Below are 23,087 nucleotides of genomic sequence, written 5' to 3'. Positions count from 1 at the left end.
TTAGGGTTAAAATCGCGGGTTTTTTTCGGGGGGGAAACGCCCCTTTGAGGGGTGGGGAACAAAGCTCATGACGAGGCTCAAAAACATCGATTTTAGGTGCGAATTTTGAGGTTTTGAGGCACAAAACCCACAAATAAATAATTTAAAAACATCTTTTTTTTATGAAGTCTGTTTTTTTACTTAAAAATTTAAAACGTCTTTATTTAAATCAAAAAAATCTTATTTAGAGATAAAAAAACCTCAAGTTCAGAACAAAAAACGGCCTTTTTGGGAGACTAAAAAACCTTAATAACGAATATTAAACCCTTTTATTTTGGGGCTAAACCCTTCGATTTTTAGGGTTAAAACCACGCCCCCCTTCGGGCTCCGAAAGGTTCATTTTCGGCCACATTTTGTTCAGTTTCCAATTAAAAAAAAAAACACGATTAATTTGACGTCAAAAAGAATTCAATTTATGGGTATAAATAACTTAATTGTAAAAAAAAAAAGCACTTTAATTTTGGCCAAAAAGCACCAACAAGCAGCGTCCAAACCACACCGGGAGTTTAAAAAAACCGTAAAAAATTCCGAATATTAAATTAAAATAAAAGAAAATATTTATTAAAAAGAAGAAAAAAGGCGGGATTTTAAATTTAAACCCTTTAATTTGAGGGCCCCTCGGCCGCCATTTTGCCGCTTCCGCCGCTTTCCTTTTTGAAAATAAAAACCCCGCGATTTTCCCCCAAACCCGCGGCTCGGGGAGGGGTCAAAAACCCGCAAAATACATCCCAGGGAGAATAAAATAAAAAAAATAAGGTTAAAAACGAAGATTTTGAGGCGATTTGAGGCCGTTTCGGGGCCGCCGCCCCGAGCCGCCATTTTGAGGCCGCGTGTGAGGGGAGGGGGGGGCGGGTAAATTTACCCCCTAAAAAAAAACCCCTCGGGCACGGAATTACCTCGTTTTAACCTCATTTTAACCCCCAAAAGGTGGAATTCGCCGCCGGCTCCACCCCCACGAGTGTTTCGCGTGGCGGGAAAGCGCCGATTTGGGGGAAAAATCCCCTCATTTCGCCTCATCCTTTGTCTTGTGTGGGGGGTGTGAGGGGAGCTCTTAAAGAGGGCAACGCAGGGAAGGGAAGCAGGTGGGGCCCACCCCCCGAACCCACGCGTGTCCCGCGTGTTTTTCCCCCCCACACACACACCTCCCACTCCTCCCCACCCCGCGCTGACCTTGGCGCCGATCTGGTTGCCGCATTGGCCCGCCTGGATGTGCACGATCTCCCTCATGGCGACTGCGGTGTGTGTTTAAAGGGGAGAGAGGGAGGGGGGTGTCGTCCACGCGGGTCGAAGCGCTGCGTGGGGAAGGGAAATCACGCGTGGTGTGTTAATTAAAACTAAAGGCGGCGCGGGGCCCTTTAATTAAATCAGGCGCGAGGCGGAGGCGCGAAAGCGACGGCGCGAAATGGCGGCGGCCGCGGCCCCGCGCTCGCTCATATAGCACAAAGCGGCGCTTCCCATTGGCTGGAGCCCTCCTAAACCCCGCCCTCCAGCGCTTCCCATTGGTTGTATTTCCCCTAAACCCCGCCCTCCCGCTCTCCTATTGGTTCCTCCTCACCGAAGCCACGCCCCCACCTCCTGAGGGGTCGCTGAGGGGGCGGGACGCTCCCTGTGATTGATTGACAGGGCAATCGACCAATGAGAAGCGAGGATAGAGGAGGATCGACCAATGGGAGCGCAGGGGGCGGGGCTTGTTCGTAATGGCGCGGGAGGGGTGAGAGGGGCGGCCTCGGGGGAGGAGGGGAGGATTTTGGGGTCGTTTTGGGGTCCCGAGGGGATTTGGGGGTCCCATGCGAGGATCAGGGGTCCCAGGGTGCTCTGGGGCTCCTGGAGGAGTTTGGGGGCGTTGGGAGGGTTTGGGGGCGTTGGAGGGATTTGGGTTGGGTTGGAGGTTGGGGGGATTTTCTGAGGAGTTTGGGGGTTTGGGGGGGATTATGAGGGAATTTTGGGGTCCGGGGGAAGTGAGGGGGTTTCTGCAGGGAGTTTGGGGGTTTTGAGGGAGTTTGGGGTCCAGGAGGAGTTCTGAGGGGGTTCTGAGAGATTTTGGGGGTCCTAGGGGGGGTTCTGAGGGGTTCTGGGGGTTCTGGGAGGGGAGTTTGGGGGGAATCTGAGGGAGTTTGGGGGGTCCTGAGGGGGGCAATCTGAGGGATTTGGGGGTCCTGGAGGAGTTTGAGGGGGTTCTGAGGGAGTTTGGGGGTCCTGGGGGGGTTCTGAGGGAGTTTGGGGGTCCTGGAGGAGTTTGGGGGGTTCTGAGGGATTTTGGGGGTCCTGAGGGGTTCTGGGGATTTTGGGGGGTCCTGAGGGGGTTCTGAGGAGTTTGGGGGTCCTGGAGGAGTTTGAGGGGTTCTGAGGGATTTTGGGGGTCCTGGGGGGTTTGAGGGGAATCTGAGGGATTTTGGGGGTCCTGGAGGAGTTTGGGGGATCTGAGGGGAGTTTGGGGGTCCTAGGGGGTTCTGAGGGAGTTTGGGGGTTCATGGAGGAGTTTGAGGGGTTCTGGAAGGAGTTTGAGGGTCGTGGGGGATTCTGAGGAGTTTGGGGGTCCTGGGGGGTTCTGAGGAGTTTGGGGGTCCTGAGGAGGGAGTTTGGGGGTTCTGAGAGGATTTGGGGGTTCAGGGAGTTTGGGGGTTCAGGGAGTTTGGGGGTCCTGAGGGGGTTTGGGGCGTCTGGAGGGATTTGGGGTTGGGTTTGGAGGTTGGGGGTTTTCTGAGGGAGTTTGGGGGATTTGGGGGGTTATGAGGAATTTTGGGGTCTGGGGGAGTTTGAGGGAGTTTCTGAGGGACTTTGGGGGGTTCTGAGGGACTTTGGGGCTCCAGGAGGAGTTTGGGGGTTCTGAGGAGTTTGGAGGTTTTGGGGGTTCTGAGGAGTTTGGGGGTTCAGGAGGAGTTTGGGGGTTCTGAGGGATTTTGGGGGTCCTGGGGGAGTTTGGGGGTTCTGAGGGATTTTGGGGGTCCTGGGGAGTTTGAGGGAGTTTGGGGGTCCTGGGGGGTTCTGAGGAGTTTGGGGGGTTCTGGGAGTTTGGGGGTTCTGAGGGAGTTTGGGGGTTCAGGAGGAGTTTGGGGGAGTTCTGAGGAGATTTTAGGGGTCCTGGGGGGGGAGTTTGGGGGTTCTGAGGAATTTGGGGGATTTGGGGAGTCTTGGGAGAGAGTTCTAGGGGTCTGAGGATTTTGGGGGTCCTGAGGGGATTTGGGGGTTCTGAGGAGTTTGGGGGTCCTAGGAGGGATTTGGGGGTTCTGAGGAGTTTGGGGGTCCTGGGGGGTTTGAGGAGTTTGGGGGTCCTGGGAGGAGTTTGGGGTTCTGAGGAGTTTGGGGGTCCTGGAGGAGTTTGGGGAGTCTGAGAGGAGTTTGGGGGTCCTGGGGGAGTTCTGAGGAGTTTGGGGGTTCTGGAGGGGTTTGGGGGAATCTGAGGGAGTTTGGGGGTCCTGGGAGGGGTTCTGAGGGAGTTTGGGGGTCCTGGGAGGAGTTTGGGGGTTCTGAGGAGTTTGGGGGTCCTGAGGGGTTTTGGGGATTTGGGGGTCCTGGGGGGTTTCAGAGGGAGTTTGGGGGTTCTGAGGGGGAGTTTGAGGGGTTCTGAGGGATTTGGGGGGTCCTGGGGAGTTTGGGGGTTCTGGAGGAATTTGGGGGTCCTGGAGGAGTTTGGGGGATCTGAGGGAGTTTGGGGGTCCTGAGGGGGTTCTGAGGAGTTTGGGGGGTTCTGAGGAGGAGTTCTGAGGGAGTTCTGAGGAGGAGTTTGAGGGGTCCTGGGGGATTCTGAAGGAGTTTGGGGGTCCTGGGGAGTTCTGGAGGGAATTTTGGGGGTCCTGGGGAGGAGTTTGGGGGTTCTGAGGGAATTTGGGGGTCCTGAGGGAGTTTGGGGGTTCTGGGAGGAGTTTGGGGGTCCTGGGGAGGTTCTGAAGGGGCTTGGGGGGAGTTTGGGGGTCCTGGGGATTTGGGGGTCCTGGGGGGAATTTTCTGAGGGAGTTCCTGGGGGATCTGGGGGTTCTGAGGAATTTTGGGGGTCCTGGGGGGAGTTGGGGGTGCTCTGAGGGATTTTGGGGGTTCTGGGGGAATTTGGGGGTCCTGGGGGAGTTTGGGGGTCCTGGGGGGGATTTGGGGGGATTTGGGGGGGTTCTGAGGGAGTTTGGGGGATTCAGGAGGAGTTTGAGGGGTTCTGAGGGAATTTTGGGGGTCCTGGGGGAGTTTTGAGGGGGTCCTGGGGGCAATTTGGGGTCCTGGGGTAGTTTTGGGGGAGTTTGGGGTCCTGGGGAGTTCTGAGGAGTTTGGGGAGGAGGTTGGGGGAGTTTGGGGGTTCTGAGGGAGTTTGGGGGTCTCAGGAGGAGTTTGGGGGTTCTGAGGAATTTTGGGGGTCCTGGGGGAGATTGGGGGTTCTGAGGGAATTTGAGCTGGGGGAATTTGGGGGTCCTGGGGGAGTTTGGGGGTCCTGGGTGGAATTCTGGGGAGTTTGGGGGTCCTGGGGAGTGGTCAATTTTGGGGTCCTGGGCGTTGGGGGTTCTGGGGGAATTTTGGGGTCCTGGGGAGTTTGGGGGTCCTGGGGGAATTTTGGGGTCCCTGGGAGGTTTGAGGGGAATTTTGGGGTCTTGGGGTTGTTTGAGGGGAATTTTGGGGTCCTGGCACAGTTTGGGGGTCCTGAGGAGGAATTTGGGGTGCCTTGGGTGGAATTTGGGGGTCCTGGGGGAATTTGGGGGTCCTGGCTGGAATTTGGGGGGTCCTGGGTGGAATTCAGGGGTCCTGGGTGGAATTTGGGGGTCCTGGGGGCAATTTTGGGGTCCCTGGGGAGGTTTAGGGGATCCTGGGTGGAATTTGGGGGTCCTGGGTGGAATTTGGGGGTCCTGGGGGGCAATTTGGGGTCCTGGGGTTGTTTAGGGGGAATTTTGGGGTCCTGGGGAGGTTGGGGTGTCCTGGGTGGAATTTGGGGGTCCTTGGGGGCAATTTTGGGGTCCCTGAGGGAGTTTGGGAGTCCTGGGTGGAATTTGGGTGCTCAGGGTGATTTTGGGGGTCCCAACCCCGAATTCCCCCATTTCAGCTCCCTGGCGGATCCAGATGTGCCCCCAGCTGTGGAGCCCCCCCAAACCCCCCCAGATGAGGAGGGGGAGGAGCCAAATCCAGATGTTGGGAGCCCAAAAACACCCAAAATTATCCTGAAAGACCCTGAAACTCCAGATGTGGTTGCAGAGCCCCCAAATCCAGATGTTTTGAGCCCTAAAAAGAGAATCCAGATGTTGATGATGGACAGTGACACAGATGTGGAAGAGGAGCCAAATCCAGATGTTGGGAGGCCCAAAACCGGGCTCCAGATGTTGCTGGTGGAGAGTGACACAGATGTGGAGGAGGAGGAGCCAAATCCAGATGTTGGGAGCCCAAAAACACCCAAAATTATTCTAAAAGTCCCTGAAAGTCCAGATGTGACAGCAGAGCCCCCAAATCCAGATGTTTTGGGGGCCAAAAACAGGATCCAGATGTTTTCAGCTGGAGAGTGACACAGATGTGGAGGAGGAGGAGCCAAATCCAGATGTTGGGGGCCCAAAAACACCCAAAATTATCCTAAAAGACCCAGAAACTCCAGATGTGGCAGCAGAGCCCCCAAATCCAGATGTGGGGGCCAAAAATGAGATCCAGATGTTCTCAGTGGACAGTGACACAGATGTGGAGGAGGAGGAGCCAAATCCAGATGTTGGGGGCCCAAAAACACCCAGAATTTTCCTGAAAGACCCTGAAACTCCAGATGTGGTTGCAGAGCCCCCAAATCCAGATGTTTTGGGGGCCAAAATTAGGATCCAGATGTTCTCAGTGGAGAGTGACACAGATGTGGAGGAGGAGGAGCCAAATCCAGATGTTGGGGGCCAAAAACACCCAAAATTATCTTAAGAGTGCCTGATACTCCAGATGTGGCAGCAGAGCCCCCAAATCCAGATGTTTGGGGGGCCAAAAAGGGAATCCAGATGTTCTCAGTGGAGAGTGACACAGATGTGGAGGAGGAGGAGCCAAATCCAGATGTTGGGATCTCAAAAACGCCCAAAATTATCCTAAGAGTGCCTGAAACTCCAGATGTGACAGCAGAGCCCCCAAATCCAGATGTTGGGAGGCCCAAAAATGGGATCCAGATGTTCTCAGTGGACAGTGACACAGATGTGGAAGAGGAGAACCAAAATCCAGATGTTGGGGGCCCAAAAACACCCAAAATGACCCAAAAAACCCCCAAAACTCCAGATGTGGCAGCAGAGCCCCCAAATTCAGATGTTTTGGGACCCAAAAAAGGGCTCCAGATGTTGGTGGTGGACAGTGACACAGATGTGGAAGAGGAGGAAGCAAATCCAGATGTTGGGGGCCCAAAAAGGACCAAAATGACCCCAAAAACACCCAGAATGGCCCTAAATGTTCCTGAAAGTCCAGATGTGGAAGCAGAACCCCCAAATCCAGATGTTTTGGGAGCCAAAAATGGGATCCAGATGTTCTCAGTGGAGAGTGACACAGATGTGGAGGAGGAAGACCCAGATGTGGCCACCCAGCTGTTTCTGCCCCATCCAGATGTGCAGGAGGAGGGGGAGGATCAGATGTGGCCACCCAGCTGTTCCTGCCCCATCCAGATGTGCAGGAGGAGGAGGATCAGATGTTGGGCTCCCCAAACTCCTGCGGGCAGGGCCGGATCCAGATGTGGCCCCAGAGCCCCCCAGTCCAGATGTTCTGGGGCCCCAACACCCAGAGGAGGAGGAGGAAGATCCAGATGTGGCCACCCAGCTGTTCTTGTCCCCTCATCCAGATGTGGAAGGCGAAGAAGAGGACCCAGATGTTTCTCCACCCCCAAAAAGACCCAAAATGGCCCCAAACCCCCCAGGAATTCCAGATGTGACTCCAGGAGCATCAAATCCAGATGTGCAAGAGGAAGAGAGGGAGGAGGATCCAGATGTGGCCACCCAGCTGTTCCTCCCTCATCCAGATGTTCAGGAGGAGCCCAATGCAGATGTTGGACCCCCAGACCCCCCCAGAGCTCCAGATGTGGCCCCAGAGCCCCCCAATCCAGATGTTCTGGGGCCCCAACACCCAGAGGAGGAGGAGGAAGATCCAGATGTGGCCACCCAGCTGTTTCTGCCCTATCCAGATGTGGAAGAGAGAGAGGAGGATCCAGATGTTTCCCCACCCCCAAAAAGAGCCAAAACGACCCCAAAACCCCCAGGGATTCCAGATGTGGCCCCAGAGACTTCAAATCCAGATGTTTTGGGACCCCCAGAGCCCCTCACAGCTCCAGATGTGACCCCAGAGCTCTCAAATCCAGATGTGCAAGAGGAAAGACCAGAGGAAGATCCAGATGTTTCTCCACCCCCAAAAAGACCCAAAAGGACCCAAAACCCCCAGGGATTCCAGATGTGGCCCCAAGGCCCCCCAATCCAGATGTGCAGGAGGAAGAGAAAGAGGAGGATCCAGATGTGGCCACCCAGCTGTTCCTCCCTGATCCAGATGTGGAAGAGAGAGAAGAAAACCCAGATGTTCCAGCCCCAAAAAGACCCAAAATGGCCCCCAAATCCCCGGGGATTGCAGATGTGGCCCCAGAGCCCATCAATCCAGATGTTCTGGGACCCAAACCACTGGAGGAGGAGGAGGAAGATCCAGATGTGGCCACCCAGCTGTTCCTCCCTGATCCAGATGTGGAATTGAGAGAGGAGAATCCAGATGTTCCAGCCCCAAAAAGACCCAAAACAATCTCAAAATCCCCAGGGACTCCAGATGTGGCCCCAGGGGCATCAAATCCAGATGTGCAGGAAGAGGATCCCAATCCAGATGTTTCTCCACCCCCAAAAAGACCCAGAACAACCCCAAAACCCCCAGCAATTCCAGATGTGGCCCCAGAGCCCATCAATCCAGATGTTTTGGATCCCCAACCCCTGGAGGAGAAGGAGGAAGATCCAGATGTGGCCACCCAGCTGTTCCTCCCTGATCCAGATGTGGAAGAAAAAGATGAGGATCCAGATGTTTCTCCACCCCCAAAAAGACCCAAAAGGGCCCCAAAACCCCCAGGGATTCCAGATGTGGCCCAAGATCCTTCCAATCCAGATGTTTTGGGACCCCCAGACCCCCTTACAGCTCCAGATGTGACCGCAGAGCTCTCAAATCCAGATGTGCAGGAGGAAAGACCAGAGGAAGATCCAGATGTTTCTCCACCCCCAAAAAGACCCAAAATGGCCCCAAAACCCCCAGGGATTCCAGATGTGGCCCCAGAGCCTCCCAATCCAGATGTTTTGGAGCCCCAACCCCCAAGAGAAAATCCAGATGTTGCTCCCCCCCCTAAAAAAAGGCCCAGGAGGGCCCCAAAACCCCCAGGAATTCCAGATGTGGCCCCAAATCCAGAGGTGGGATTTTTTGGGGGGAATTTGGGGAGGATTCTGGAGGGATTTTTGGTTGATTTTGGGAAGATTTTTGGGGCATTTTGGGGGGAGTTGTGAAGGTTTTCAGGGGGATTTTGGGGATTTTAGGGGGATTTGGGGAGTTTGGGAGATTTGGTGGAGATTTTGGGGGGTTTTTGGAAGATTTTTTGGGGGGATTTTGGGGGAGTTTTTGGGTGATTTTTGGGGGATTTTGGGGAGATTTTAGGGAATTTGGGGGATTTTGGGGGATTTTGATCGGATTTTGGGGAGTTTTGGGAGATTTTGGGGGAGATTTTGGGGGGATTTGGGGGATTTTGGGGAGATTTTGGGGAATTTGGGGATTTTGGAGATTTTAGGGTGATTTGGGGAGTTTTTGTGAGATTTTGGAGAGATTTTAGGGAGATTTTGGGGAGATTTTGGGGAGATTTGGGGGATTTTGGGGAGATTTTGGGGGATTTGGGGATTTTGGGGAGGATTTGGGAGAGATTTTGGGGAGGATTTGGGGGAATTTTGGGGGATTTGGGTGATTTTGGGGAATTTTGGGAGTTTGGGGATTTTGGGGATTTTGGGGGATTTTGAGGAGATTTTGTGAAATTTTGGCGGGAATTTGGGGGGATTTAGAGGATTTTGGGGAGATTTGGGGAATTTTGGAGTGATTTTGAGTGGATTTTGGGGGAATTTTGGGTGGATTTGGGTGATTTTGTGCAGATTTTAGGGGGATTTGTGGAGATTTGGAGATTTTGGGAGATTTTGAGGGATTTTGGGGAGTTTGGGAGATTTTGGGCATTTTAGGGAATTTGGGGAGATTTTGGGAAATTTGGAGAGATTTTGGGGATTTTGGAGGATTTTGGGACATTTTGGGGGATTTGAGATTTGGGGTGATTTTGGAGAGATTTTGGGAGATTTGGTTAGAATTTTGAGAGGATTTTAGGGAGATTTTGCAGGATTTTGGGGGATTTTGGCGGATTTGGGAAGATTTTGGGGATTTTGAGGAGCATTTGGGGAAGATTTTGGGTGGATTTGGGGAGATTTTAGGGAGATTTTGGGGAGATTTTGGGATTTTGGGATTTTGAGTGGATTTTGGGAGAAATTTTGGGGGATTTGGGGGAGGATTTTGGGGAGATTTTGAGGATTTTGGGGGAATTGTGGGGATTTTGGGAGGATTTTGGGGGATTTTGAAGATTTTGGGGAGATCTTTGGGAGATTTTTAGGAGGAATTTGGGGGATTTGTGAAGATTTTAGGGTGATTTTGGGGGATTTTGGGGGATTTTGGGGAGATTTTGGGGGGATTTTGGGAGGATTTTGGAGATTTTGGGGGATTTTGAGGGGAGTTTTTGGGAGATTTTGGGAGATTTGGGGAATTTAGGAATTTTGGAGGGGATTTCTGGGAGATTTGGGGAGATTTTGAGAGAATTTTGGGGGAGATTTTGGGGGAATTTGGAGGGATTTTGGGGAGATTTTGAGGGATTTTGGGGGATTGTGGGAGATTTTGGGGGGATTTTTGGGAGAATTTTGGGAGGATTTTGGGAGATTTTGGGAATTTGGGGAGATTTGGGGAGATTTTGGGGAATTTTGGGGGGATTTTGAGGGGATTTGAGGGAGATTTTGGGGAGATTTGTGGACATTTTGGGGAGGATTTTGGGGGATTTTGGGGAGATTTTGGGGAAGATTTGGGGAGATTTTGAGGAGGATTTGGGGGAGATTTTGGGGGGATTTTGGGGAGATTTTGGGGGATTTTGGAGATTTTGGGGGATTTTGAGGGAATTTTGGGGAGATTTTGGGGGGATTTGGGGGAATTTTGGGAGATTTGGGGAGATTTTGGGGAGGATTTTGGGGAGATTTGGGGTGAATTTGGGAGAGAATCTGAGAACATTTTGGAGGAGAATTTGGGGGGATTTTGGGGAGATTTTAGGGAGATTTTGGGGATTTTGGGGGGATTTTGGGGAGATTTTGGGGCGAGTATGGGGAGATTTTGGGGGGATTTTGGGGAGGGTTTGGGGAGATTTTGGGGAGTTTTTGGGAGATTTTGGGGGGATTTTTGGGAAGATTTTGGGGGATTTTGGGGAGATTTTGGGGAGATTTGAGTGATTTTGGGGGGATTTCAGTGATTTTTGGGGGGATTTTGGGGAGAATTTTGGGGAGATTTGGGGAGACTTTTGGAGGATTTGGGGTGAATTTTGGAGAGATTTTTAGGGAGGATTTTGGGAGGATTTTGGGTTTTGGGAGATTTTTAGGGGATTTTGGGTCAAATTTGGGGGAATTTTTGGACAATTTTGGGGTTGATTTTGGGAGGATTTTGGGGGGGTTTTTGGGGGGTCTCAGATTAATTTTGAGGGGTTTTTTTCCCCCTCCCCCTCAGTTGCGTCGCAGCCTCCGATTGGCCGGGAGGACCCGAGGGCGGAGCCTCCGCCGACCCCACCCCCTCTAAAAAGGGGCGTGGCCAGCCCACCCCCAAGCCACGCCCACCCAAGAAGAGGAAGCTCCAGGTGGGGGCGGGGTCTTTGTATGCAAATGAGGTGGGAGGGGCTTCAGGGAGGGGTGGGGGTTAAAAAGGGGGCGTGGCCTCAACTTTTGGCTCCGCCCACAGGAGGAGGAGCCTGAAGAGGAGGGGGCGGGGCCTGAAGAGGAGGGCGGGCCTGAAGAGGAGGGGCGGGCCTGAAGAGGAGGGCGGGGCCTGAGGGAGGCGGGCCTGAGGAGGAGGGCGGAGCCTGAAGAGGAGGGGGCGGAGCCTGAGGAGGAGGAAGGGGCGGGGCCAGCAGGGGGCGCCCGGCGCAGGCTCCGCCCCCGCGCCGCCAAAGACCACGCCCACGTGAGGGTAAGGGACCAGTTTGGACCAGTTTGGACCAGTATGGACCAGTATGGACCAGTGACCCCTCAGTGACCTCCCAGTGACCTCCCAGTGTGTCCCAGTTCATCCCAGTATGGACCAGTAGGGACCAGTGACCCCCCAGTTCATCCCAGTATGGATTAGTGAACCCCCCAGTTCATCCCAGTGAGCCCCCAGTGTGTCCCAGTTCATCCCAGTATGGACCAGTAACCCCCCCAGTGGCTTTCCAGTTCATCCCAGTGACCTCCCAGTGTGTTCCAGTATGGACCAGTATGGACCAGTGACCCCCTCAGTTCATCCCAGTGAGCCCCCAGTGTGTCCCAGTTCATCCCAGTATGGACCAGTATAGACCAGTATGGACCAGTAACCCCCCCCAGTGACCTCCCAGTGTGTCCCAATTGATACCAGTATGGACCAGTATGGACCAGTATGGACCAGTGACGCTCCCAGTGACCTCCTAGTGTGTCCCAGTTCATCCCAGTATGGACCAGTATAGACCAGTATGGACCAGTGACCCTCCCAGTGACCTCCCGGTGACCTCTCAGTGTGTCCCAGTTCATTCCAGTATGGACCAGTATGGACCAATGACCCTCCCAGTGACCTCCCAGTGAGCCCCCAGTGTGGACCAGTTCATCCCAGTTTGGACCAGTATGGACCAGTATGGACCAGTAACCCCCCCCAGTGACCTCCCAGTGTGTCCCAGTTCATCCCAGTATGGACCAGTATGGACCAGTGACCCCCCCAGTGGCTTTCCAGTTCATCCCAGTGATCTCCCAGTGTGTCCCAGTTCATCCCAGTATGGACCAGTATGGACCAGTAACCCCCAGTGGCTTTCCAGTTCATCCCAGTGACCTCCCAGTGTGTTCCAGTATGGACCAGTATGGGCCAGTGACCTCCCCAGTTCATCCCAGCGAGCCCCCAGTGTGTCCCAGTTCATCCCAGTGTGGACCAGTATGGACCAGTGACCTCCCCAGTGACCTCCCAGTGAGCTCCCAGTGTGTCCCAGTTCATCCCAGTGTGGACCAGTGAGCCCCCAGTGACCTCCCAGTTCATCCCAGTGACCTCCCATTTCATCCCGGTATGGACCAGTATGGACCAATAACCCTTCCAGTGACCTCCTAGTTCATCCCAGTATGGACCAGTATGGACCAGTAACCCCCCCAGTGACCTCCCAGTGAGCCCCCAGTGTGGCCCAGTTCATCCCAGTATGGACCAGTATGGACCAGTAGCCTCCCCAGTGACCTCCCAGTGAGCCCCCAGTGTGTCCCAGTTCATCCCAGTATGGACCAATATGGACCAGTGACCCTCCCAGTGACCTTCCAGTGTGTCCCAGTTCATCCCAGTATGGACCAATATGGACCAGTGACCCTCCCAGTGACCTTCCAGTGTGTCCCAGTTCATCCCAGTATGGACCAATATGGACCAGTGACCCTCCCAGTGACCTCCTAGTTCATCCCAGTATGGACCAGTGACCCCTCAGTTCATCCCAGTAACCCCTCAGTGACCTCCCAGTTCATCCCAGTTCATCCCAGTGACCCCAAATCCCCCCAAAGTGTCCCCAAAGTGTCCCCAAATCCCCCCAAATCCCCCCAAAATCCCCAAATCCCCCAAAGTGTCCCCAAATCCCCCAAAGTGTCCCCAAATCTCCCCAAAGTGACCCCAAATCCCCCAAATGACCCCAAATCCCCCAAAGTGACCCCAAAATGACCCAAAATGACTTAAATCCCCCAAAGTGTCCCCAAATCCCCCAAAGTGACTCAAATGTTCCCAAATGGCGTCAAAATGACCCCAAATCCCCCAAAATGACCCCAAATCCCCCTAAAATGACTCAAATCCCCCAAGTGACCCCAAACCCCCAAAGTGTCCCAAACCCCCAAAGTGACCCAAACCCCCAAAATGATCCCAAATCCCCCAAAGTGTCCTAAGGTGTCTTTTTTGACCCCAAATCCCCCAAAGTGACTCAAACTCCCCCAAAGTGACCCCAAATCCCCCCAAAATGATCCCAAATGACCCCAAATCCCCTCAGATTTGTCCCCAAATCCCATTTTTGTGTCCCCAGGTTCTGTTCAGGCCGTGGTGGCCTCAGGGTCCCTCCTGCTAGCCCTGGGCTCCTGGGAGGCTCGGTGGCCTCGGGGCTGTCCCAAAGTGACCCCAAATCCTCAAAATGTCCCAAATCCCCAAAGTGATCCCAAATCCCCCAAAATGATCCCCAAATCCCCCAAAATGTCCCCAAATCCCCCAAAATGACCCCAAATCCCCCAAAATGACCCCAAATCCCTCAAAGTGTCCCCAAATCCCCAGAACTGTCCCCAAAATGTCCCCAAATTCCCCCAAAGTGACCCCAAATGACCCCAAAGTGACCCCAAATCCCCCAAAATGATCCCAAATCCCCCAAATGATCCCAAATCCCCAAAGTGACCCCAAATCCCCCAAAATGACCCCAAATCCCCCAAAGTGACCCCAAATAACCCCAAAGTGATCCCAAATCCCCCAAAATGACCCCAAATGTCCCCAAATCCCCAAATGACCCCAAATGCCCCAAAGTGACCTAAATCACCCCAAAGTGACCCCAAATCCCCCAAATGTCCCCAAAATGCCCCCAAATGCCCCCAAATCCCCCAAAGTGACCCCAAATCCCCCAAAATGACCCCAAATCCCCCAAAGTGACCCCAAAATGACCCCAAATGTCCCCAAAGTGTCCCCAGATGTCCCCAAATCTTCCTAAAATGACCCCAAATCCCCCCAAAGTGACCCCAAATCCCCCCAAAGTGACCCCAAAATGACCCTCAAATCCCCCAAAGTGTCCCTAAAGTGTCTTTTTTTGACCCCAAATCCCCCTAAAATGACCCCAAATCCCCCCAAAGTGTCCCTAAGGTGTCTTTTTTTGACCCCAAATCCCCCCAAAATGCGCCCAAAATGACCCCAAATCCCCCCAAAGTGACCCCGAATGACCCCAAAATTTCCCCAAATCCCCCCAAATCCCCTCAAATCCCCCCAAAAATGTGATTTTCTCATCCCCAGGTTCTGTTCACGGGCGTGGTGGCCTCGGGGTCCCTGCTGCTGGCCCTGGGCTCCTGGGGAGCTCGGTGGCCCTCGGGGCTGTCCCCAAAGTGACCCCAAATCCCCCAAAATGACCCCAAATCCCCCCAAAGTGACCCCAAATCTCCCCAAATCCCCCCAAAGTGTCCCCAAATCCCCCAAAGTGACCCCAAATCCCCCCAAAATGACCCCAAATGTTCCCAAATCTCCCCAAAGTGTCCCCAAATTGTGCCTTTTTGTCCCCAAAGTGTCCCCAAATCCCCCCAAAGTGTCCCCAAAATGACCCCAAATCCCCCAAAGTGACCCCAAACTCCCCAAAGTGACCCCAAATCCCCCCAAAGTGACCCCAAATCCCCCTCAATGACCCCAAAGTGTCCCCAAATCCCCCCAAAGTGTCCCCAAATGCCCCCAAATCCTCCCAAAATGACCCCAAATCCCCAGAACTGTCCCCAAAATGTCCCCAAATCCCCCAAAATGTCCCCAAATCCCCCAAAGTGACCCCAAATCCCCCAAAATGTCCCCAAAGTGACCCCAAAGTGACCCCAAATCCCCCAAAATGACCCCAAACTCCCAAATCACCCAAAGTGTCCCCAAAGCCCCCAAAGTGACCCCAAAATGACCCCAAATCCCCCAAAATGTCCCCAAATCCACCCAAAGTGACCCCAAAATGACCCCAAATCCCCCAAAATGTCCCCAAATCCCCTCCAAAGTGACCCCAAATCCCCCAAAGTGACCCCAAATCCCCCAAAGTGACCCCAAATCCCCCAAAATGATCCCCAAATCCCCCAAAATGACCCCAAATCCCCTCAAATCATCCCCAAAGTGACCCAAAATGTTCCCAAACTGACCCCAATCACCCCAAAGTGTACCCAGAGTGATCCCAAAGTGTCCCCAAATGTCCCCAAATCCCCCCAAAGTGTCCCCAAATCCCCCAAAATGACCCCAAATCCCCCAAGTGACCCCAAATCTCCCCAAAATGACCCCAAATCCCCCAAAGTGTCCCCAAATCCCCCAAAGTGACCCCAAATCCCCCAAAGTGTCCCAAATCCCCAAAATGACCCCAAATCCCCCAAAGTGACTCCAAATCCCCCAAAGTGTCCCCAAATCCCCTAAAATGATCCCAAATCCCCCAAAGTGTCCCCAAATCCCCCAAAATGTTCCCAAATCCCCAGAATGACCCCAAATGCCACCAAAATGACCCCAAATCCCCCAAAATGATCCCCAAAGTGTCCCCAAATCCCCCCAAAATGACCCCAAATCCCCCAAAATGACCCCCAAATCCCCCAAAGTGTCCCCAAATCCCCCAAAATGACCCCAAATCCCCCAAAGTGTCCCAAATCCCCAAAATGTCCCCAAAATGTCTTTTTTTGTCCCCAAATCCTGTTTTTTGTGTCCCCAGGTTCTGTTCACGGGCGTGGTGGCCTCGGGGTCGCTGCTGCTGGCCCTGGGCTCCCTGGGGGGCTCGGTGGCCTCGGGGCTGTCCCCAAAGTGACCCCAAATCCCCCCAAAATGACCCCAAATCCCCCCAAAGTGACCCCAATGTCCCCAAACTGACCCCAAAGTGTCCCCAAAATGTCCCCAAATGCCCAGATCTGTCCCCAAATCCCCCCAAAGTGACCCCAAATCCCCCCTAAATGACCCCAAATGTCCCCAAATCCCCTCAATGTCCCCAAAGTGTCCCCAAATCCCCCAAAGTGACCCCAAATGACCCCAAATCCGCCCAAAGTGTCCCCAAATGACCCCAAATCCCCCCAAAGTGACCCCAAATCCCCCAAAGTGTCTCAAATTGTCCCTTTTTGTCCCCAAAGTGTCCCCAAATCCCCCAAAGTGTCCCCAAATGCCCCCAAATCCCCCAAACTGTCCCCAAATCCCCCAAACTGTCCCCAAATCCCCCAAAGTGTCCCTAAGGTGTCTTTTGACCCCAAATCCCCCAAAGTGACCCCAAAGTGTCCCCAAATCCCCCAAAGTGTCCCTAAAGTGTCTTTTTTTGACCCAAATCCCCCCAAAATGACCCCAAATGTCCCCAAATCCCCCCAAACTGTCCCCAAAATGTCCCAAAATGACCCCAAATCCCCCCAAAGTGTCTCAAATTGTCCCTTTTTGTCCCCAAAGTGTCCCCAAATCCCCCAAAATCCCTCAAATCCCCCAAAATGATTTCAAATCCCCCAAAATGACCCCAAATCCCCCCAAAATGACCCCAAATCCCCTCAAATCCCCCCAAAAATGTGATTTTTCTCATCCCCAGGTTCTGTTCACGGGCGTGGTGGCCTCGGGGTCGCTGCTGCTGGCCCTGGGCTCCCTGGGGGGCTCGGTGGCCTCGGGGCTGTCCCCAAAGTGACCCCAAATCCCCCCAAAGTGTCCCCAAATCCCCCCAAAGTGACCCCAAAATGACCCCAAAGTGTCCCCAAAATGACCCCAAAGAGTCCCCAAACTGTCCCCAAAGTGTCCCTAAATGTCCCCAAAATGACCCCAAATCCCCCCAAAATGTCCCCAAAGTGTCCCCAAAGTGACCCCAAATCCCCAAAATGACCCCAAATCCCCCAAAGTGACCCCAAATCCCCAAAGTGACCCCAAATCCCCCAAAGTGACCCCAAATCCCCCAAAGTGACCCCAAATCCCCCAAAATGACCCCAAATCCCCCAAATCCTCCCAAAATCCCCCAAAGTGACCCCAAATCCCCCAAAGTGACCCTAAATCCCCCAAAATGTCCCCAAACCCCCAAAGTGTCCCCAAATGTCCCCAAAGTGTCCCCAAATCCCTCCAAAGTGTCCCCAAATCCCCCCAAAGTGACCCCAAACTCCCCCAAAGTGACCCCAAATTCCCCAAAATGATCCCAAATGACCCCAAACCCCCCCAAAGTGTACCCAAATCCTCCCAAAGTGACCCCAAATCCCCCCAAAGTGTCCCCAAATCCCCCCAAAATGACCCCAAATCCCCCCAAAGTGTCCCCAAATGACCCCAAATCCCCCCAAAGTGTCCCTAAAGTGTCTTTTTTTGACCCCAAATCCCCCCAAAATGACCCCAAATCCCCTCAAATCCCCCCAAAATGTCCCAAAATTGTGATTTTTCTGATCCCCAGGTTCTGTTCACGGGCGTGGTGGCCTCGGGGTCCCTCCTGCTGGCCCTGGGCTCCCTGGGGGGCTCGGTGGCCTCGGGGCCCGGGGACTGCACCCACCTGGTGGCCCGGGGGGCTCACAGGACCCTCAAATTCCTCTGTGCCCTGGCCAGGGGGGTCCCCATCGTCACCCCAAGATGGATCACTGAGGTTTGGGGTCATTTTGGGGGATTTGGGGAAAATTTGGGAAGATTTGGGGTCATTTTGGGGGGATTTGGGGTCATTTTGGGAGGGATTTGGGGGGATTTGGGATCATTTTGGGGGATTGAGAGGATTTGGGTCATTTGAGGTCACTCTAGAGGCTCACAGGACCCTCAAATTCCTCTGTGCCCTGGCCAGGGGGTCCCTATCGTCACTCCAAGATGGATCACTGAGGTTTGGGGGATTTTGGGAGGATTTGGGGATTTGGGATCATTTGGGGGGATTTGGGAGTCATTTGAGGGATTTGAGAGTCACTTGGGGATTTAGGTCATTGAGGGTCACTTTGGGGGCTCACTAGGACCTCAAATTCCTCTGTGCCCTGGCCAGGGGGTCCTCCATCGTCACCCCAAGATGGATCACTGAGGTTTGGGGGGTTTGAGGATTTAGGGAAAATTTGGGGGATTTGGGGTCATTTTGAGGGATTTGGGGGATTTGAGGTCACTTTGGGGATTTGAGGACACTAGGGGGATTTGAGGTCACTTGGGGACATTTGGAGTCACTTTGGGGGATTTGGGGTCACTTTGGGGGATTTGGAGTCACTTTGAGGGATTTGAGGTCATTTGAGATCATTTGAGGTCATTTGGAGGCTCACAGGACCCTCAAGTTCCTCTGTGCCCTGGCCAGGGGGGTCCCCATCGTCACCCCACGGTGGATCACTGAGGTTTGGGGGGATTTGGGGGGATTTGGGGTCACTTTGGGGATTTGGGGTCACTTTGGGGATTTGGGTCATTTTGGGACAGTTTGGGATCATTTTAGGAAGATTTGGGGTCATTGGGGATTTGGGGGATTTGGGGACACTTTGGGGGGAGTTTGGGGATCATTTAGGGAAGATTTAGGAAGATTTAGGGACATTTTGGGGACACTTTGGAGGGATTTGGGGTCATTTGGGGGGATTTGGGGTCATTTGGGGAGGATTTGGGGTCATTTTGGGGGATTTGGGGTCACTTTGGGGGATTTAGTCATTTGGGGTCACTTTGGGGGGCTCACAGGACCCTCAAGTTCCTCTGTGCCCTGGCCAGGGGGGTCCCCATCGTCACCCCACGGTGGATCACTGAGGTTTGGGGTCATTTTGGGAGGATTTGGGGGAAAATTTGGGGGGATTTGGGGTCACTTTGGGGGGATTTGGGGTCATTTTGGGGGATTTGGGGTCATTTGGGGATTTGGGGTCATTTTGGGGAGATTTGGGGTCACTTTGGGGGATTTGGGGATTTGGGGTCACTTTGGGGGGATTTGGGATCATTTTGGGGGATTTGGGGACACTTTGGGGGATTTGGGATCATTTTGGGGGATTTGGGGACACTTTGGGGATTTGGGGTCATTTTGGAGGATTTGGGGGATTTGGGGTCACTTTGGGGTCATTTTGGGGGGATTTGGGATCATTTTGGGGGGATTTGGGGTCATTTTGGGGGGATTTGGGGACACTTTGGGGGGATTTGGGGACAGTTTGGGGTCATTGAGGGGGATTTGGGGACATTTTGGGGTGATTTGGGGTCATTTTGGGGACATTTGGGGACACTTTGGGGGGATTTGGGGTCATTTTGGGGGATTTGGGGATTTGGGGTCACTTTGGGGTCATTTGGGGGATTTGGGATCATTTTGGGGGATTTGGGGTCATTTGGGGGATTTGGGGTCACTTTGGGGTCACTTTGGGGGATTTGAGGGGCATTTGGGGGATTTGGGACACTTTGGGGGATTTGGGGATTTGGGATCATTTTGGGGGATTGGGGTCATTTTGGGGTCATTTGGGAGGATTTGGGGTCATTTTGGGACACTTTGGGGGATTTGGGGTCATTTTGGGGGGATTTGGGGTCATTTTGGGGTCATTTGGGGTCACTTTGGGGGCTCTGGAGCTCACTCTGTGCCCTGGCCAGGGGTCCCCATCGTCACTCCGGTGGATCACTCAGGTTTGGGGGTTTGGGGACATTTGGGGGGATTTGGGGGGATTTGGGGTCACTTTGGGGGATTTGGGGTCATTTTGGTGGGATTTGGGGTCACTTCTAGGGGACATTTGGGGTCATTTTGGGGATTTGGGGTCACTTTGGGGGATTTGGGGTCATTTGGGGGCACTTTGGGGACATTTGGGGTCACTTTGGGGTCATTTTGGGGGCATTTTGGGGATTTGGGGTCATTTTGGGGGATTTGGGGTCACTTTGGGGTCATTTGGGGGAGATTTGAGGGGATTTGGGGTCACTTTGGGGATTTGGGGGATTTGGGGTCATTTTGGGGGATTTGGGGATTTGGGGTCATTTTGGGATCATTGGGGGATTTGGGGTCATTTGGGCATTTGGGGGAAGATTTGGGAGATTTGGGGGTCATTTGGATTTGGGGTCATGGGGTCATAGGACACTTGGGCCTTGAGGGGTCATTTACGGTGGGACATTTGGGGTTTGGGGGCATTTGGGGGATTTGGGGATTTGGGATGCTGGGATTGGTCATTTGTGGGGTCAATTTGGGGCATTTGGGGTCACTTGGGGATTTGGGGCACTTTGGGGATTTGGGGTCATTTGGGGGGCTTGGGGACACTGGGATTTGAGATCATTTTGAGGACATTTTGGGGGATTTGGGGACACTTTGGGGGATTTGGGGATCATTTTGGGGGATTTGGGGACACTTTGGGGGATTTGGGGTCATTGAGGATTTGGGGTCAGTTTGGGGGTTTGGGTCATTTTGGGGAGATCTGGGGACACTTTGGGGGATTTGGGGTCACCTGGATTTGGGGACACTTTGGGGAGATTTGGGGTCATTGAGGGGATTTGGGGTCAGTTTGGGGGATTTGGGGTCATTTGGGGAGATTTGGGGACACTTTGGGGGATTTGGGGTCATTTTGGGACAGTTTGGGATCATTTTAGGAAGATTTGGGGTCATTTAGGGTCACTTTGGGGGATTTGAGGGGGATTTGGGGGATTTGGGGACACTTTGGGAGGATTTGGGGATTTGGGGTCATTTTGGGGATTGGGGGATTTGGGGTCATTTGGGGACATTTTGGGGACATTTGGGTCACTTTGGGGATTTGGGGACACTTTGGGGGATTTGGGGACATTTTAGGAAGATTTGGGGTCACTTTGGGGTCACTTTGAGGAGTCATTTTGGGGGATTTGGGGACATTTTGGGGGATTTGGGGTCACTTTGGGGACATTTGGGGTCACTTTGGGGGATTTGGGATCACTTTGGGGGGATTTGGGGATCACTGGGATGAACTGGGGACAGAGGAACTTGAGGGTCCCCAAAATGTCCCCAAATCCCCAAATTCCCCAAAATCCTCCCCAAATCCCCCAAATCCCCAAATCCCCCAAATCCCCCAAAATCCCCAAACCCCCTCAAATCCCCCCAAATCCCCCAAAATCCCCCAAATCCCCCAAAATGTCCCCAAAATCCCCCAAAAATCCCCCCAAAATCCCCTCAAATCCCCCAAAATGTCCCCAAATCCTCCAAATCCCCCAAATCCCCCAAAACCCCCCCAAAATGTCCCCAAATCCCCTAAAATCCCCCAAAATGACCCCAAATCCCCAAAATGTCCCCAAATCCCCCAAAATCCCCCAAAACCCCCCCAAAATCCCCCTCCCATTTTCTGTGTCCCCAGAGCCGGCTCTGGGGTCGTTTTTTGTCCCCGGGGCCGTTCCTGGTCCGGGACCCCCCCCGGGAGAAACTTTTTGGGTTCCGCCTGCGCCCGGCGCTGGAGAGAGCTCGGACACGGCCCCTGCTGCAGGTGAGGGCACTTAATTGGCGTTTAATTAGCATTTATTGGCATTTAATTAGCATTGATTGGCTCGGACACGGCCCCTGCTGCAGGTGAAGGCACTTAATTGGTGTTTAATTAGCATTTAGTGGCGTTTAATTAGCATTTAGTGGCTTTTAATTAGCATTTATTGGCATTTAATTGTCATTTATTGGCACTTCATTAACAGTTATTGGCTGGGACACGGCCCCTGCTGCAGGTGAAAAGGGCAGAAAATAGACCCAAAATGCACCAAAAATGGCATTTATTGGGGTTTATTGGCATTTAATTAGCATTTAGTGGCATTTAATTAGCATTTAATGGCATTTAATTAGCATTTAGTGGTGTTTATTGGCGTTTATTGGCAGTTAATTAGCATTTAATTGGCATTTATTGGACCCAAAATGGACCAAAAATGGCATTTATTGGCATTTCATTAGCAGTTATTGGCGTTTTTTGGTATTTAATTACCATTTATTGGCACTTAATGATCATTTATTGGCACTGAATTAGCATTGATTGGCATTTAATTTGCATTTAGTGGCATTTATTGATCAGTTATTGGGGTTTATTGGCACTTAACTAGCAGTTATTGGCATTTAATTAGCATTTATTGGTGGTTATTTATCATTTATTGGCATTTATTGGCAGTTAATTAGCATTTAGTGGCTTTTAATTAGCATTTATTGGCATTTAGTTATCATTTATTGGTGTTTATTGGCATTTATTGGCATTTAATTAGCATTGATTGGCTCGGACACGGCCCCTGCTGCAGGTAAATGGTGTTTATTGATCAGTTATTGGGGTTTAATTAGCATTTATTGATCACTTATTGGGGTTTATTGGCACTTCATTATCATTGATTGGCTCGGACACAGCCCCTGCTGCAGGTGAAAAGGGCAGAAAATGGACTAAAAATGGCATTTATTGGCATTTATTATCATTTATTGGCATTTAATTAGCATTTATTGGCATTTAATTAGCATTTAGTGGCATTTGATTATCATTTATTGGTATTTATTGGCATTTAATTATCATTTATTGGCATTTAATTAGCATTGATTGGCATTTATTGGACCCAAAATGGACCAAAAATGGCATTTATTGGCATTTATTGACATTTAGTTATCATTGATTGGCATTTAGTTATCATTTATTGGCAGTTATTGGCACTTAATTATCGCTTATTGGTGTTTAGTTATCATTTACTAGCATTTAATTGTCATTTATTGGCACTTAGTTGTCATTTATTGGCACTTAATTAGCATTTATTGGCACATAATTAGCATTTATTGGCATTTAATTAGCATTTATTGGTGTTTATTGGCGTTTAATTATCATTTATTGGCATTTATTGGCATTTAATTAGCATTTAGTGGCATTTAATTGGCATTTACTGGCGTTTATTGGCACTTAATGATCATTTATTGGCATTTAATTATCATTTATTGGCACTTATTGGCATTTAATTATCGTTTATTGGCATTTAATCACCAGTTAGTGGCATTTATTGGCATTTAATTATCAGTTATTGGCATTTAATTATCAGCTATTGGCATTTATGGGCACTTAATTATCATTTATTGGCATTTAATTATCATTTATTGGCATTTATTGGCATTTAATTAGCATTTATTGGCATTTAGTTATCATTTATTGGCATTTATTGGCACTTAATTATCATTTAGTTATCATTGATTGGTGTTTATTTATCATTTATTGGCATTTATTGGCATTTAATTATCATTTATTGGTGTTTATTTATCATTTATTGGCATTTATTGGCACTTAATTATCATT

General features: G+C 51.8%; 1 protein-coding gene across 1 annotated transcript; it reads left to right on the top strand.

The window, feature by feature from the left end:
* Positions 1-1,720: 1,720 nt before the first annotated feature.
* On the top strand, positions 1,721-21,731 carry LOC126651449 (titin-like). The gene is given in 9 exon segments (XM_050337348.1): positions 1,721-1,750; positions 5,057-5,504; positions 5,506-5,893; positions 5,896-6,575; positions 6,577-7,506; positions 7,509-8,375; positions 11,074-11,205; positions 17,336-17,521; positions 21,153-21,731. Coding segments are annotated over 9 exon segments (3,858 nt in total). The 5' UTR covers positions 1,721-1,736; the 3' UTR covers positions 21,366-21,731.
* The last annotated feature ends 1,356 nt before the right edge of the window (positions 21,732-23,087 follow it).

Source organism: Myiozetetes cayanensis, unplaced genomic scaffold, assembly GCF_022539395.1.
Source record: "Myiozetetes cayanensis isolate MyiCay16 unplaced genomic scaffold, myiCay2020 scf616, whole genome shotgun sequence".
Classification (NCBI taxonomy): Eukaryota; Metazoa; Chordata; class Aves; order Passeriformes; family Tyrannidae; genus Myiozetetes; species Myiozetetes cayanensis.
The sequence above is the reverse complement of the archived record's forward strand: the minus strand, read 5'-3'. Positions and strand labels throughout refer to the sequence as shown.